The sequence below is a fragment of the Ranitomeya variabilis genome, chromosome 6, assembly GCF_051348905.1.
Source record: "Ranitomeya variabilis isolate aRanVar5 chromosome 6, aRanVar5.hap1, whole genome shotgun sequence".
NCBI classification, from domain to species: domain Eukaryota; kingdom Metazoa; phylum Chordata; class Amphibia; order Anura; family Dendrobatidae; genus Ranitomeya; species Ranitomeya variabilis.
This window is the reverse complement of record NC_135237.1, coordinates 518,935,246-518,954,171: the sequence shown is the minus strand read 5'-3', so window position 1 is coordinate 518,954,171 and position 18,926 is coordinate 518,935,246. Positions and strand designations below refer to the sequence as shown.

Below are 18,926 nucleotides of genomic sequence, written 5' to 3'. Positions count from 1 at the left end.
ACCTTCCGATCGCTCACCGAGAGGGAAATGGCACTGAAGGCCAAACATGACATATGGCTTTACTTTGAGGGGAACCGGTCACCAGATTTTTTCCCAATATAAAGTAAGTCCAGCACCTGTAAGCCATCTTTTACAACATTTTAGCATGCTGTATGTCCAAAATCCCCTCAACAGATCCCAAAGAAAACACTGGTCCGATGGGAGTCTCAGGTTTTGATCCGGCACCTGCTCTCTTCTTACCATCGCCACCCTTCTGCCCTCCTTCATGTGAATGACCCGTCCTACGCTATCCACACAGTGTCCCTCAATCACACTCCTGCGCAGGCCCCGGAGAGTACAAAGTACTGTAAAGCGCATGCGCCGGAAAAGGCCAAAAGGTGACGATGACCCGGCAGTAAGGCCAGCACATGCACATTACAGTGGTTTGCTTTGCCACCTGCAAGGCAGAGAGAAGAGAGGAAGGAGAGTGTCCTGTTTAGATGACATAGGACGCGTCATACATGTCAAGCAGGGAAGGAGGATGGCGATCGTAACAAGATAGTAGGAACCGGATCATGACCAGAAATGCCAATTGGAACGGACTGTGCCATCCATGGGTATAATAAAATGTATTTTTCTGGATCTGCAGAGAGGATGGCGTACATACATATAGCATACTACAATGCTAAAAAAGAGACCATAAAGTTGATGACCGTAAATAAATCTCATGCACACGCATTTTTTTTTTCCTGTTGGAATTGGAAAACTTGCCATTTTTCAAAAAACTGCAACATGTCAGTTCTTTCAGCGTTTTTTGCAGCATTTTTCCACCCATATAATGCAAATGTGCAAAAACACAGCAAAATACGCAGGTATCAGGTTTTCTTGTGTTTTTAGTGAAAAAAGCAGATATAGCAGGATGTTAAACCCATTTATTTTTGTAATTTTCCCAAGTTTAAATCATAATGTCTTGGTGCCCTCACCTGAGACTGGCGGTTAGGATTAGTACAGTTTAATTAAATCAGTGATATGTGTAACGTAAACATTGGCGGTGTGAAATTGAACAATACCTGACCAACTCAAAGGCTGACCAAAGTGTTAAAATAAACAGTGCCTGACAAAGTCAATTCTCTGCCAATATTTTAGACAATTCACCGCCCCACTTCTACTTTTACATTTGTAATTGTGGGTTTTTTCATGAACTCATATGGCCTTTTTTAAGTTGAGAATAGTCACCATTTTTTCAGACATAAAATCTTTTTCCACTAAATAATTTGATGAAATTGCCCTTTTTTTCTCCAAAATGTTTTCGCAGGGTTTGGACAGAATAATGGAAACACCTGGAAACATCAACAAAAGTTAGTTTAATATGGTATAGGTCCACCTTTTGCAGCGATTACAGCCTCAATTCTCCCAGGTATGGATTCATACAAGGTGTGAATTGTTTCCAAAGGAATTTTAGCCCATTCTGCAGTTAAAACACCCTCCAGTTCTTTGAGCGACGATGGCGGTGGAAATCGACGTCTAACTTGAATCTCTAAAATCGATCATAAATGCTCAATAATTTTGAGGTCTGGGGATTGTGGAGGCCAGATGGGACGCTCAACTTCATTAGAATGTTCCTCTTGCCATGTTTTAACGATTCTAGCTGTATGAATTGGTGCATTATCATCCTGAAAGATGGCGTTCCCCTCCGGGAACAGTGCTTGAACCATTGAATGCACTTGGTCGCCCAAAATGCCTAAATAATCTTGGCTGTTAATTCTTCCATGAAGGGATATCATCGGCCCGGCGGATCTCCATGAAATAGAACCCCAGATCATCACAGAACCTCAGCCATGTTTTACGGTTGAGAGAAGGCAGTCTGGATGGAATGCTTCTTTCGGTTGTCTCCAAACGTACACTCGGCCGGAGGTCAGAAATAGGGTAAACGATGATTCGTCTGAGAATATCACATGTCTCCACTGCTCGAGGGACCAATTCTGGAGGTTTCTACACCACTCTAAACGCTTGGAAACATTTGTCATTGAGAGCAGCGGTTTTCTAATTGCAGCTCTTCCGTGGAATCCAGATTTGTGCAGCTCTCGACGAACAGTTTTCGTGGAAACTGGGTTCTGTAGGTGTTCATTGAGCTCAGCAGTGATTTTCGGAGCCGCGGTCTTGCGATCCTCTCTCACAATTCGCTTTAGAGTCCGACGGTCTCTCTCAGTCAACTTTGACTTTCGGGCAGACCTGTGCTTTGCTGCGGACGTTATTCCTTCTCTTTCAAACGCAGTCATTACTTTGGAGACAGGACCTCTTGACATGCCAAGCATTCGGGCACTTTCTGTTACACTAGCGCCTGCCATACGAGCACCAACAATTTGGCCTTTTTGAAAATTGGAGAGGTCTGCCATTGGTATCAGGTTCTCATCAATGTTCTTACAATTATGCAAAACAAACAGTTAATTTACATACACATATCACATAACACAAATAATCAACTACAAAGCATTACCATATGTCACTGTTTGCATGTTTATTACATGTTCGAAGATTATGATGCCAAAACATTAGGTATTTCCATTATTTTGTCCAACCCCTGTATGTCTTGTATTGGTGACATAACACCTTGCAGTGTTAATGCTTCTGTCATGGAAGCAAAACAGAGCTTTGGAATCCTGAAAAACACAGCAAAACCTGTTTTTCTAAGCATCGTCTTTATACTCTCAAGAGAGCGGGTTTCGCCTGCAGAAAAAAAAAGCCTAAGATACCCAAAAAAATTTAAGTACCAGCCCTGTTAAACCCATATCTAGTCTATTAATGGACTTACAAGCTTTCAAAAGTTTTTTGAGGCATTCAAAGACTACATAGTTTTCAATCGGAACCCGCTTCTGAAAACGATGCTTTTTTAGCGAGTTTTTCTTTCCTTGATACAGTTTTGAACAGTTTTGGAAGAGTTTTTTCCCGAAGCATTTTTTCTTTTTGCAGCCTTTTTGTTTAGAGAATGCCTAGTGTAGAGATAATTCTATCAGGATCCACTTCAAAGAAATGACATGAATTTTTTTTCTGCAGCAAATCCAACCCGAGGGTATCCAATCTAACTGTCACTCATTTTTTTTGCTATTTTGTGAAAATGAATCCCTTAAGAAGCGGCAAAATTTTTGGAACACAGCTGTAATTTTTTTTTTGTTTCTATATGTGCAATTTTTAGAATTTTATGCAGATATTTCCCAGATTGCAGGTTTTAACCTAAAGCATCAGTCCCTCAGGGTAACAGTCTGAGTAATTACTGTGGCATTTCTAGGCATAATGAATGGGACTTTATGTTAAAAAAGGTTTCTCCTGAAGCTGGAACCATGTTGAATGCAAATTTTACAATCTCGCCTGTCCTCATTCCATCTCCTCCCTCCTTGCACCGATGACACTACTTGTGGAGGACGGAAAAGCTGGAGAACTGCTGGAGGAGCACGTCATGACCAGAAATCCAAGGCTTTCCCTTATTTAGCATCCTCGTTACCCTACCAAAATGTTAATGATTCTTTCATTAAAAATGTGTACAATATACCTAATTACTGCATCCAAGGTGCCATTCACTTAACACAGGGGCAGAAACTTGGAGGGCACCTGCGCAGAATATGTGTCTGCCCCCCGTCCGTGTATGTATATGTGCATATATGTAACAAGCACATAAACTTTACATTTTTAAACTTTACTATATGAAATCTTTTATTTTTTTTGTCTGTTTGTTTTTTTTTGCCAGACATGCTGTATTTTTTAGGCTGCTTTGTGGTTCACTAGTTTGTGAAATTAATTTAAAACCACATATTGCAAAAATCTAACTATTGTATTTTTGCATCGTTATTTTTAGTTTAACTTAATGGAAACATCTCTGACTTTTACTTTTCAATTCCTTTTTATTTTTATAACGTACCGCCACGTAATGATATATCTTTCTATACATACCAATGCATTATTCAAGGAAAAAAAAAGGATTGAGATTTTTAGGCAGAGAAAATTCGCTCACACACAACAGTGTGGAGATTTTTAGGCAGAGAAAATTCTCTCAAACAAAACAGTCCGGCCTGGGGCTCACTGTTAGAGGTTCTGCCTTCCGTACCATAGGCTCCCAGCTAGCACAATGTACAAAAAAAAAAGAAAAATGTAAAAAAATATATGGAGTCATCCACTGAGTGCAGTCAGATGCTGCAGCTTCTCCTCCAAATGCGAACACAGTAGCGTCCCGTGTAAGAAACTCCACAATAGCAGCAGTGCTGGCAAACATTGTTCAGAAACCTGATTGCATCCTACAGGAGATATGTCAGCCCCTGAGCTAAAAAAAAAAATGGAGCCCCATTTTGTTTTTCATTCTTCATATGCGAGAAAAATAGTAAAATGGTGCAAAGTCCTGATCGAAAATCTGGCACAGGGCCTTCCAACCTGCAGTGCACCATACTGTTTTCTACTTCTGCAGCAGAGGGGTATTTGCCCTGCTGCAAATGCCCCAATTGTTATGTCCCTGACATACCCCATGTATTATGTATTTATCTTAAAAAAAACCCCGAATCTTTTCAATGCAATTTATAGTCCTAGTAGAAGCATTCATTGCGGTGAGCTCACTGTAACTGCATGTAACAAGCAGAGGACATTATAGGATCACTGGTCAATAACCTGATTTAAATGTACATCTCGCATTACAAATTAGCAGACAAATATTACATTTGCTTAATGGGGTATAGCACTTTAGCCGCCGTGTTCATTGTGGAAGGAAAAGATTATTTGAAGAGCTCAAAGCACCAAGTGAATCAGCACAAAATCCACATTATGGAGGCTGTAATTCATTCCATTTCAGGCTGTCCTAGGACCGGGCTTAGCAGCGTCTGCAGGTTAATGACAACTGGAGAGATTTCTTATTCCAGAATAAGAATAAGTGGATGGATCCTCCACGTACAATGGATTTATAGACTAGGAATGAGCGAATGTGCTCAGGTAGGGCGTTATCCGCCATGGTTGGGTGCTAAGCGAGTGTCTTCGGCGTGCTCGAATACTATGTTCTAGTCCCAGCGGCTGGATGATAGCCACAACACATGCACGGATTGAGTGTTTGTTAGGCAATCCCTTCATGTGACGAACAGCCGCCAGACATGCAGCCGCAGGGACTCGAAAATATTTTTCGAAAATACCGAAGTCACTCGGTTAGCTCCCGAGCATGGCGGATAACACCTTATCACTCATCACTATCATCCGCCCAATTTTGCCTTAATTAACCCTTTTTTATCATTGACTTTTTCATACACTTATTACACAAAATCACAAATGCAAAAGAAAGAACAAATGCAGATGTAGATAAAACACAATTAAAGAACCATATAAATTAAAAAAAAAGACATATGCCTACTAGCCAGACTAAAAATTCACTATCCCACCCATTTCACGTTGCCCGGGGTTCTGGTTACCTGCGTAATAGGAAATGTACTCACATTGCTCCCTGTCCAAATCTGTGATCTAATTTAGTATTTGGGATTACCAAGCCATTAACCCTAGAGTGTATCTGAAAGGTAGAAAGCCATTTATACATTGGGGAAACCCACAATTACCCCCTTTTATTTATTTATTTATTTTTTTGAACACGGGAAAAAAATTGCACGTCCAATACAGAGTATGCTGGAGTCACCTTTATGTGACTCCTTTATTGAAAGGCGTAGGCCTCTTGATAAATGTTTGCTTGTTCATGTCCCACAAAGTCATATAAATGCAAGTCACCTCGTCCTTACTACTTTTACCCACTTTATTTTTACATTGAAAAAGTCACAAATTTGGGCTCAGACTCATTATAAAAAAAAAAAAAAAGATGCTGGTGAACTGTGCGCTTTTGGTGCACTTTTTTTTTAACCCTTGGGCTTCTACGGAGAACCTGAAACAAAGACATACAAGATATGCATTTCCATTTTTGTGTGCAGAATCTCAGTGTTTCTGCGCTGAAAAACACTGCTGCACAAAAAAGTGGAGAAAATCCTAAAAAAAAACCTCTAGGTAAAAAACATTATTCAGAGCAGACTGATGTGTATGTTGGTGCAGGCACCTGCAGAAAATAAACAAAACATTTTTGCAAGCAGGAACACAGGATTTATTCTGTATATGATACAAATATTTAGGATGGGAATCCCACTGTAAAGGAGTTGTCCTGTCTAATAAAAAAAAAAGTGCGATACATACACTGTCACGATTCCCCTGTATTCCCGATGAACGTGGGCAGTCACTTGACCACATTTAAGCGATTTGCATACTTGCAGTCACATGCCGACTAGACTTTCTTCTGCTGCTTAATGTTCTAACAAAGGAGAGTCTAGTTGGCATGTGACCCAAAGTATACAAATCGCATACATGCGGACATCTGACTGTCCATCCGCACGAATACAGGGGAATTGTGACAAGGTCGTATCACACTCTGTTACAATTAGGCCGGCGTCACACTCGGCGTAAGACAATACGGTCCGTATTTTACGGCCGTAATACGGCCGAAATACGGTGAAATGTTCCCAAAATAGTGATCCGTAGTCAGGGTGTGTCAGCGTATTTTGCGCATGGCATCCTCCGTATGTAATCCGTATGGCATCCGTACTGCGAGATTTTCGCGCAGGCTTGCAAAACCGACATCTAATGGATTTATGTGCTCAAATGTTCGGGAAAACATATATACAGTATATATATATATATATATATATATGTCATTGAGACACATATATATATATTCTGTATTTAGATTTCATTCAGCGCGATATGTGTTAAAAGCCGGTAATTCAATTGCCGGCTTCTCATTTCTCCTGCACAAACCCGACAGGATATGAGACATGGTTTACATACAGTAAACCATCTCATATCCCCTTTTTTTTTGCATATTCCACACTACTAATGTTAGTAGTGTGTATGTGCAAAATTTCAGCGCTGTAGCTGCTGAAATAAAGGGTTAAATGGCGGAAAAAATTGGCGTGGGCTCCCGCGCAATTTTCTCCGCCAGAATGGTAAAGCCAGTGACTGAGGGCAGATATTAATAGCCAGGAGAGGGTCCTTGGTTATTGGCCCCCCCGTGGCTAAAAACATCTGCCCCCAGCCACCCCAGAAAAGGCACATCTGGAAGATGCGCCTATTCTGGCACTTGGCCACTCTCTTCCCACTCCCTGTAGCGGTGGGATATGGGGTAATGAAGGGTCAATGCCACCTTGCTATTGTAAGGTGACATTAAGCCAGATTAATAAAGGAGAGGCGTCAATTATGACACCTATCCATTATTAATCCAATTGTAGGAAAGGGTTAAAAAACACACACACACATGATTTAAAAGTATTTTAATGAAAAAAACACAGCGGTTGTTGTAATAATTTATTGTACTCTCAGTCCATCAGGAACACCCTCGCTTGGAAAAATAATAAACGCACAAGATACATACCTTCTGCTGTCAGATCAGGTCCCACGAAGTAATCCATCTGAAGGGGTTAACTAATATTACAGGCAGAGCTGCGATAAACCGCTCGCTCGTACCTGTAATCCCCGGGTGCTGAAAGGAAAGCAGTGATCTATACTTACATTCAGTTGCGGTGATGCGCCCCTGCTGGATGTTCTCATGAACTGCAGCCTGGGAACTTTTTCCCACGCTACAGGTCATATGAGGACATCCACCAGGGGGCGCATCACCGCGACTGAAGGAAATGTAGGTCATTGACCTACATTTCATTCATTCGCGGTGATGCGCCCCCTGGTGGATGTCCTCATATGACCTGTAGCGTGGGAAAAAGTTCCCAGGCTGCAGTTCATGAGAACATCCAGCAGGGGCGCATCACCGCAACTGAATGTAAGTATAGATCACTGCTTTCCTTTCAGCACCCGGGGATTACAGGCAGAGCGAGTGGATTATCGCAGCTCTGCCTGTAATATTAGTTAACCCCTTCAGATGGATTACTTCGTGGGACCTGATCTGACAGCAGAAGGTATGTATCTTGTGCGTTTATTATTTTTCCAAGCGAGGGTGTTCCTGATGGACTGAGAGTACAATAAATTATTACAACAACCGCTGTGTTTTTTTCATTAAAATACTTTTAAATCATGTGTGTGTGTGTTTTTTAACCCTTTCCTACAATTGGATTAATAATGGATAGGTGTCATAATTGACGCCTCTCCATTATTAATCTGGCTTAATGTCACCTTCCAATAGCAAGGTGGCATTAACCCTTCATTACCCCATATCCCACCGCTACAGGGAGTGGGAAGAGAGTGGCCAAGTGCCAGAATTGGCGCATCTTCCAGATGTGCCTTTTCTGGGGTGGCTGGGGGCAGATGTTTTTAGCCACGGGGGGGGGCCAATAACCATGGACCCTCTCCTGGCTATTAATATCTGCCCTCAGTCACTGGCTTTACCATTCTGGCGGAGAAAATTGCGCGGGAGCCCACGCCAATTTTTTCCGCCATTTAACCCTTTATTTCAGCAGCTACAGCGCTGAAATTTTGCACATACACACTACTAACATTAGTAATGTGGAATATGCAAAAAAAAAGGGGATATGAGATGGTTTACTGTATGTAAACCATGTCTCATATCCTGTCGGGTTTGTGCAGGAGAAATTAAAAGCCGGCAATTGAATTACCGACTTTTCACTAACAGCGCTGCGTATTTCTCGCAAGTCACACTGCTGGTCAGTGTGGAATCCGTATTTTTCACGCCCCCATAGACTTTCATTGGCGATTTTTTTGCGCAGTACGCTGACAAACGCAGCATGCTGCGATTTTGTACGGCCGTAGAAAGCCGTATAATACTGAACCGTAATATACGGCTAATAGGAGCAGCCCCATTGAGAATAATTGTGCCGTATGTTATGCGAGTTTTACGGACGTAGTTTCTGCGCTCTTACGTCCGTAAAACTCGCCAGTGTGACGCCGGCCTTAGGCTGTCTACAGTCACATACAGTAACTGTAGACTTTTCTTGGACTGGACAACTCCTTCAAAATGATCAATATAAGCCATTTGATCTTCTTCTTCAACAACCACTAACAATGGGAATCAATGCATTATGTCCTGGAAAGTGACAACACAATAACTGGATCCAGCCCTCGCTTTGGACATTGTATGTCACAACAATACAATTTTTTTGTTCTCGTATGATATATTACATAAGGAAATTTAGGCTACACAAGAAATCATTCAGCTTCAGGATGAAACACATAACACAAAGAAAAAAAGGTGCATTGTGCATAACACGGCGATATTCTTTAAAAGTCAAACTTTTAAAAGCTTCTGAAAGTTTATAGCCACCAGTCAGTAGAGTTCTGAGTCTTGAGACTCCATCAATAGCTTCAAGGGTGATCTCCAACATTAAAAGTTCTCATGTATCTGAAGGTAAGTGATAACTTGAGGATTGGTGCTGGTTTGACCATTAAGGCACCCACCAATCCCGAAAACAGGACTTAGAAATGACCCACCACTCCATTCAGTCTTTAATCCACTCTAAAGCTGGCCATACACATTAAACTTATGTCAGCCGAACCCGCTGATATTCAAGGGTTTGGACGACGGTCTAATGTGTATGGATGCGCTGGCCAACTGATTTCGATCAGGCATGACTTATTTCAGACTGCCAATCACATTGTTCTCCCTTAGATAAGCCACCAGCCAAGAACACTTGGCCAAACGTGCGCTCGTGTGTATGGGAAAGTCCGCTGAGATGGCTGTTGGACGAACGATCTTTCATCCGACAGCAATTTAATGTGTATTGCTAATTGTTTCTTAGGATTGGTAGGAAACCTAGCAGTTGGCCACCCTTCCGATCCGTGAGTTATCTCCAATCTTGTGGATAGGTGAGAACTTTTCATGTTAGACATAACTCCTTAAATGCAGACGTTTATAGGTCTATATACACCTCTACAAGCCATCCGAAGGTTAGATAAGTGCTTCTGTCCCTTGGTTTAAGCAATTGGTCCCCCACTAGAAAACTACTATACAATGGCTATAACATATCACATTTGTTTTAGTAAGTCGGATTTCGCTTTCTACATTAGTACAATCAGAACGTCTGAAATGATTTCCATTTAGCTTGTTTGATCTTCTTGTCTTCCATCTTTCATCTTTCAACGTGTTTAATGACCATAAATGCTTTAATAATGAATTGTATCAATCTGGAACTAATCATTCCGGTGGATCTGCTGTCATCAATTGTCAGTCACTATGCCGGTTGTAGCTGGGCCAATTGTTGATGTGCCAATCTTATATACAATCAGGCTTCATGTCATTTTATCCTAAATTATGTAGTTCTCAAGTGAACTTAGATACTCAGATCCGTCCATCATTATCTTATATCAATACAGTACAGTATATCTATGCACAAAATAATTCTCAGTGCCCAAATACATAAATCTTCTCCCAATTTATAAAACCAACACGAAAGTTATATCTGGGTTAATAATACAGTAATACCTGGTCAAATATCCAATTATGAAAAATGTTAAAATAAATTAAAGGGAACCTGACAGCCGATACATGATGCCCGATCCATGGACAACCACATGTGTCAGGCACTGGCTGTATGATTCCATCAATGTACGGTATGTTCGACTCCGAAACACTGTGGCGTTCTAGGCCAAAACATACTTTAAAAGCCAGCTGCCCACTCCCCTTGAGTGACAGGTCTCTCCCTGTGCGCATGTAAAGGGAAAGACCGGTTATCCTCAGGAGAGCGGGAGGGGAAAAGCCACCAAAGATCCACTTGTCGGTCTAGTCTGTCATGAGGCAGCATCTATCAGATGTGAGGTTCCCTATAAGCGAACTCAGCATCCAAATCATTCCAGGTATGTGCTAAAGGTCCAAATAAAATTTATATTAATTAGAATACACATTGAAAATGGAAAACCCGAGCAAGGAGTACACTCGCTCATCACTGGTAATAATCTGTCGGGATTTGTTTATGCTATTTATGTCTATGTGTGACCACACAACAGTTGTGATGTGGATTGCTGCCTGTCAATGGTTTTGTATGTATGATCCTATAATACACTGAATCTATCTCATGAAAAATTGGAAACCTTAAAGAGGTGCTCCAGGATTGTAATAAAATGCCCCCCTTCACTTAATTCAAACAGCAGCCCGTCCTAGTAGCATGACAGGATGGGCTGGAGTCTCAAGAAGCACAGCTCACGAGTCCCGTGTGACAAAGAAGCTGTATAGTAAGCACCGGGCTGTGATAGAAGAATTAATTCTTCTTTTCACTAACTGAACACAATTTTTTTTTGCTCCAGACTCAGTGTGCAGTCATCTGAGAAGATTTATTTCTTCTCCTGTCACACATTTTTCCGCCAGCTCCATTATGTGTGCTTAAGATACAGCTCTGTCAGTTGGGACACAGGTCTCAGGACCTGTGTTTCTTCAGGCTGCAACCAATCATGACGCATGACTAGGACAGGCTGTTGAGTTACATGATGGGGACATTTAATTACTTTTTTGAAGAAACCCCTTTCAAGAAATTTGCAGAAAGGTAAGGATAGACACATCTGTATGAAGGCTTGCTTTTAACCATGCCATGTTACCAATGTATTACCACTGAGTTACTACATCAATAATCCAAAGGGCCTTCTTTACATACAACCGAGATGAACAACATACTGTAGACTATTGGACTCCAATGTAAGGCTCTCTCAACTTGTATTGATGGTATGTAACTGCAGGTTGGAGCTCACCGTGTGTAAATCTTCCAAGCCAGTTGGACTCCATTAATTCTTTTGAATATTTTTGCACCCATCAAAAAAGCGTGTACAGACATAATCAGAAAACAACCTAAAAATTTAGGACTCATTACACATGTTCTAGGAACACCGATTTCAGCAATCTGACCATGAGACATGCAAAGTGGGCCAATATAAAACCATTTATACAACATAACCTTTACAATGCTCAGAGGTACATTGGGAATATTGTGGCTTTAACAATGCAGAAGTAAAGTCAATTACATGAATTTGTACACACAACGTTTGATGGCAACAGCAGAATTAACCAAAAAAATAAATATTGTGAATTATACACAATCAATGGAGATCCTGTGGACAAGCCTTACCTTTTTCACTAACACTTTCACTTTCAATCTCCACATCGTCACAACTCGTGTATTCAGGCGTAGATGCCAACTCTTCCTCTGAACTACTCAATGATATCTGGCGCGTTTTACCTCCCTTTTTTGTTTTATGAGGCTTAGGTGGTGGCGGCCGGACTGATTCAGACTGGTCTGAACTGAGGGAATCGTTCCTTAACATGGTTTCCATTTTTTCCCTTTTAGTTTTCCTTACAGCAGAACTGGGATCCAAGTGGTGTTGCTTTCGCAAAGAATCTGTGCGTCTTAAATCTGGCCTATCGTTTGGAATGGGGCTTCTTCTAGGTGTTGGGGGACTATGATTTGAGTTCCTTTGTCGACCAGGACCTGGTCCTTGCACATCTCTAGTTCTTTCTATAGAATAAGAGCGTTGGCTCTCCATGGCCGCTCTGCGCTCAGATGCGGACCTTTGTCTAGACGGCCGATCCAGCCTCAACATAGACATACGAGATTCCTCTAACTCTGTATGAGCTAAAGATACATCACTATGTCTTCTTTCATGACGAGCTCGGGACACCTCTGCATGGATACGCATTTGCTCCTCATAAGGTTGGGGTTTAACGGGATACCTAGCCAAATTAGGGTCACTTCTATACCTAGCCTGATACTCCTCCTCTCGCCTTTGTCTCTCATATTCATCCCTGTCCTGAGTGTCCTCCTCATCTACTGAATACTCATTGGAATGCCGCCGACTTCTCCTGTAATCACCATGTTCAGGTTCTTCATAGTGCTGAGGCCCACGTGGCGATCGCCTCTCAGAATAATCCGAAGGTGATCTAGGCATTGCGCTATCTGTTGTAACATACTGTGAATGTTCCCCTATATCTTCGTCGTATTGTCGATTCTGATCTCTGAATATTGACGGGCTTCTTTTCCTGTAATATAAATCAAAATAAAACTATTAATCAGTGGCGTAAAATATAGCCTTCTATGACAATAGCAAAACCTTCCAGATTTTTATACGCATTCCTAAAACTCAATATATCACCACAAAGTGTTGTGACATCAGATCAGAAAAATATTCTGAAAATGGATCACCAAGGTGAGATGGGTGTTCCTACCACTAGAAGTAATAACATATCGTTATGATATGTCATCATCTAATGGTGGACCAAGGATACAGATTTTAGGCAAGGTGATGTTCCAGCGATTTTATGGTAGAGTCTAGGTCGACATGTCAATGTAACATCTGTTGGCTAAAAAAGGTCACAAGGTAACTTACAACTATCTCAAAATTGACAAAATTTTATTACAATCACTGTATCGTTGCTTTTGATTTTTTTCTGACCATGGGGTCATGTTATTTTGCCTTAGTCAAAACTGGTGGACAGACCGAAGTCAAAATTTTGTGTACGACCCCATAAGGCAACCAAAACTTGGCTTCTGTGCTCCCATTGCATTCGATTCCTATGTAAGTTTTAGCAGAAGCAATCTTTGCTGCAGATATCCATACCATGAATAGTGAGGACATGCTTGACTGTACCTTATTGACTGAAATGTGTTGTAGCATGCCGTAATCTATCACCAAGCCGGGATTAGATGGGAATGCAATAATGACTCTTGGTACAATTTTTATCATTTGTCAAGTTGGTAGTGAAATGGAACATGCTTCTAAGACATATACTGGCTCCTCTATCACTTTCTTGGAGTAATAATATCTTACAATATTACAAGAATGGCATTCTTTGGGTTATCATTCTTCATAAATCTTCAGGAGTAGAGATGAGCAGTCCTTTTGAAATTTGAATTTGCCAAGTTTACTAAATTTTCCTCAAAAAGTAGTTTTGTATATTTTGAATAATTTGCTATAAATCACAATACCGAAAAACCACTGATTTCCCGGAGAAAAGAGGAGAGAGATGGGAGAGAGATGGAGAGAGATGGGAGAGAGATGAGATAGATGTGAGAGAGATTAAACAGAATAAAGAGATATGAGAAAGAGAGAGAGAGCAAAGAAAACATCAAAGAGAGATAGCAGGGAGGTAAGAGATATAGGAGAGAGATAAAAGATAGATAAAAATGAGAAAGATAGGAGGGAGAGAAGATAGCAGAGAGATGAGAGACGAGAGATGGGAGATAAAAAATGAGTGAGATAGGAGGGATAGATGAAAGAGACAAGAGAGAGGTAAGAGATAGGAGATATAGGAAAGATGAGACAAATAAGAGAGGTAGGAGAAATAAGAGAAAGATAAGAGAGACAGAGGAGCAAAAAAGGAGACATATGAGAGAGAAAGATAGGAAAGAGATGGGAGAGAGATGAGATAGAAGAGAGATAGGAGACAGAGAATTGAGATATAAAAGACAGAGATAAGAGATAGGAAAGATGAGAGAAATAAGAGAGATAGCAGAGATAAAAGAAATATAAAGGCCCCGTCTCACATAGCGAGATCGCTAGCGAGATCGCTGCTGAGTCACAAGTTTTGTGACGCAACAGCGACCTCCATAGCGATCTCGCTATGTGTGACACGTACCAGCGATCAGGCCCCTGCTGCGAGATCGCTGGTCGTGTCAGAATGGCCTGGACCTTTTTTTGGTCGTTGAGGCCCCGCTGACATCGCTGAATCGGTGTGTGTGACACCGATCCAGCGATGTCTTCACTGGTAACCAGGGTAAACATGGGGTTACTAAGCGCAGGGCCGCGCTTAGTAACCCGATGTTTACCCTGGTTACCAGCGTAAATGTAAAAAAAACCAAACAATACATACTCGCCTTCTGATGTCCGTCAGGTCCCTTGCCGTCTGCTTCCTGCTCTCACTGACTGCCGGCCGTACAGTGAGAAGTGAGAGCACAGCAGTGACGTCACCGCTGCGCTCTGCTCTCAGTGTACGGCCGGATCTCAGTCAGAGCAGGAAGCAGATGGCAAGGGACCTGGACACCGAAAGGCGAGTATGTACTGTTTGTTTTTTTTGGTAACCAGGGTAAACATCGGGTTACTAAGCGCGGCCCTGCGCTTAGTAACCCGATGTTTACCCTGGTTACCCGGGTGCTGCAGGGGGACTTCGGCATCGTTGAAGACAGTTTCAACGATGCCGAAGTCGTTCCCCTGATCGTTGGTCGCTGGAGAGAGCAGTCTGTGTGACAGCTCCCCAGCGACCACACAGCGACTTACCAACGATCACGGCCAGGTCGTATCGCTGGTCGTGATCGTTGGTAAATCGTTTAGTGAGACGGGGCCTTAAGAGACAGAGGAGTGAGAAGGGAGACATGTATGAGAGAGAAAGATAAGAAAAAGAGATAGGAGACAGATAAGAGATGTATAGATAGCTAGACAGATAGGCGTGAGTTATAGGAGAGATGGGAGAGAAGTATAGGAGAGAGTATAAAGAAAACTGATTAAGAAATTTAACTCCTTCACCCCTGGGCCATTTTTCATTTTTTGCTCCCCTTCTTCCCAGAGCCATAACTTTTTTATTTATTTGTCAATATGGCCATATGAGGGCTTGTTTTTTTGCAGGATGAGTTGTACTTTTGAATGACACCATTGATTTTATCATCATATAGTGTACTGTAAAATAGAAAAAAAATACAAGTGTGGTAAAAATGAGCAAAATTTATGAACTGCATGAGCCAATTTGATTAAATTGGTGCAATAAACTTCAGCGAATACCACCAGACAAAAAAAAATAACAATTAAACAAACAAATGATGTATCGGGGTCTTGGTTATATTTTACATCTGTTTTTCTTCTGCTTTTAATAGATCCGTTTTTACTGGAAATGTCTCTGAACACCTTTATTGTTTTGAGCATGTGCAGTTCTTCAAAATATGAAATGATGATATAACATAGAACCATCTGTTATGATGTTTCTGATAGACTTCAATTAAAAAAAAAAAAATTGATATAGTGTCATGCTGTGATGGTCTTCGGTAACGAAGGAGGCCTCAAACTGTCCCTGAAACTGGGACCTTAACTATTCCTGTCATGAGGGTACACTTGAGGTTAGAGAGACCCAAGTCTCCGACCTGACTATGCTCCTTTTAAAAACTGATCTGTTCCTCCTCCAAACCATGAGGCATGAGACAGAAATGTAATGTAAGCAAGGCACAAAGACAACATTTATCATGCAAAAGCACTAAGCAAGAATAGGGAGGAGGATAGGGACAGGGAGGAATAAACTAAATGGGAACAGGGACCAGGAGATAAACACACACGTACTACAGCAAACCAAAGAACACTTCTGCAACAACTCTACTCCAACCACTTAGCTTTAGCACACAGCACAGGAAAATGAATCTTTCACCGGTAGGGACAAGACGGTCTCACCAGTTTATATAGGAAGAGGTAATGACCAGATCAGAAGCAGCTGAAATGGAGCTGCAATGTTTCTGACCAGTATAGAAAGAGTTGTTAACCTCGTTAGCACCAAAAGAAACTAAATCCATTTAATATGGGACACAAATTACACCATCTCTAAAGAAGAACTGCGATTCATTACCCAATGTGACCATCTAACTCCAAGTCTTCCAAGAGGACATGACACTCTCGTGACATCTAGTTGCAATTTGATTTTTTGGCTGGACAAACAAGTTGTGTAGAATACTGCTAAAAAAATTGTCATACAGAAGACATTTTAGGACATTTCTGACCCCATTCAAACATATGGATCCAGTAATGGATCCTTTTATTTCCGTTTCTGTTATTCACAAACAAAGCTATTAACGTAAGTAACTACTATACATGTGAACAAGCCTAATAAAATGAATTCCAACATTTAGTTCCACTAAAAGGGAGTAAAATCAAATTAGTATAATAACATATTATATGGGGGGGTTCATTATGTTTATGTCAAATCAGAATTGACTAAATCATAGAGTTAAATAAACTGTTTCTCCTGTAAGTCAGAAGCAATCATTTACAGACAATGTTCTTTCTATGAAGCTGGGATCCAAAACCTTGAAGTGTCCAGAATGAGGTATGAAATGACAGCCATTGCCCTGCCTGTCAGCTTTAATTGATTAGTTGGTGAAGACAGTTTTTTAAGGCATTTGATCTACGTTACACGAGTCAAGACTAATTTAAGGTTTGCTAGATGAGAAAAGTGGTGGACGGCATATTTCAGATTAAGCACGCAGCTAATATTTTATTCCTTTCTGAATGGCTCGAAGCACAAAGTGACCTCTATAAATGTGGGCTCTGGTCTGGTCCGGCTCGTAGATAGTCACTATATTACATAAAGGAGATCTACATTGCGTTCTAGTCAGTATCGTGACCTCTTAATCATATATATTGAATTTGACATTTACCATTAAATAGTATTTGAAAGAACCTATTGATGACCAAGTAAGGTTTGATTCCTTTCATACTGGATCCATGACAGATCCCAACAAATCTGATATTGACGTTTGTCAGGTTTACGTGTTTTTGATGGAAGAATAGCGCTTGAACAGAAGAAGCAGACAAAGCCATAGTTCTGTTGTGATGACTACTACAACCGGGCTAGTCTAACTGACTTCTAAATGTTTCATTTCTTTAGATACCTATGAACTTATACTTTGTCACTACTATATTTAAAACCAAACAAACCTGACCTCAAATTGTAGAACATGCAGAGGTCCAGAACGACATTCACACAATCCAAATAAAAAGCCGGACAGACTCATGTTGAGAATTAAGAGCAATTCCATTCTTTAGTAATTTTTCAAAAACTGGGCATTGCATATGTCTTCTCATACATTTGGGTCATAAAACAGTTTGTCTTCTTTGTCTTCTATAATGATTATAATGTTTGGGGCAAAATTCTAAGCCAACGACAGGAACAGGGCTGGCTTATTTTGTGTCTTCAGACTAAGACTGACCTTGGAAGCTCAACCCCACAGCATGTGACTTTACCAACCAAGACTTGACGGATAATGGCTCAACCATACAGCAAATGACTTAACCAACCAACCAAAACATGACGATTGGGGGCTCAACCACGCTGCAAGTGTCTTGAAGAACCAAGACTTGATGATTGGGGGCTCCACCACTCAGGAAATTACTTGACCGACCAAGACTTGACAATTTGGGACTCAACCACACAGCTATTGACTTGATCAACCAAGACTTGATGGTTGGAGGCTGTGACTTGACCAACCAAAATTTGAGAGTTGGGGATTCAACCACACAAGCGACTTGACCAACCAAAATTGACGATTGGGGACTCAATCACACAGCAACACAGCAAATGACAGTAGAACCAAGCCACTGGTCTATTAAACCAGATAGCTAAAAAAAAAAACACCTTGCTATCTCTACCTTTTCATGGCCATACACCTTCAATAACAGTCGGCCAAACACTAATATGACTGAAACATATTCCTCTCAACTCCCCATATACCTTACATGCTCAACTGGGTGAGTGTACAGACCCCCCCAAATTCAATATGCCCAACATCCTCCTTGCCCAGACATAATTTGTTTGGGTATGGTCCATTTGTCACCACGTATGAAAGATAGTAGACAAGTCCTGCCGAAATTGCCGAGTTTGGTCCTCTGAAATGCAAGAAGAATCCATTTTGAGGTAGGAATGAGGGAATGCCAATTTTAAGATGACAGCGGGAACAATTGTAGTGCCTTTCTCCTAGATATTTCTATTAGCATTCATGCTTGTCTGAAGAGCTTACCTTCATGAAATCTCCTATCGTGGAGGTCACTGTTGATGGCAAGGCAAATGAGCGTTCATTTGCGCCAATATTCTGCATATGTGAGATGACAGAATTTCTCTGTCCGTTCCTCAAGACTCGGAGCTCTGCTGTTGTAAGGACCAGGCTAAGGTAAATGAAAATGTGCAGAATCACTCTCATGCTTCAGTAAACCTTATAAGCTGAATTGTGAAAATCGTTTGTTGAGAAGAATGTGTGTTG

General features: G+C 41.1%; 1 protein-coding gene across 49 annotated transcripts in view; it reads right to left on the bottom strand.

The window, feature by feature from the left end:
* The window catches only part of RIMS2 (regulating synaptic membrane exocytosis 2), a 618,543-nt gene that overhangs the window by 321,526 nt on the left and 278,091 nt on the right, over positions 1-18,926 (bottom strand). For all 49 annotated transcript variants that reach the window (XM_077271021.1, XM_077271056.1, XM_077271022.1 and 46 more), the window contains one exon: positions 12,051-12,958. In XM_077271021.1, the coding sequence (XP_077127136.1) occupies positions 12,051-12,958 (908 nt within the window). The remainder of the gene's footprint in view (positions 1-12,050; positions 12,959-18,926) is intronic.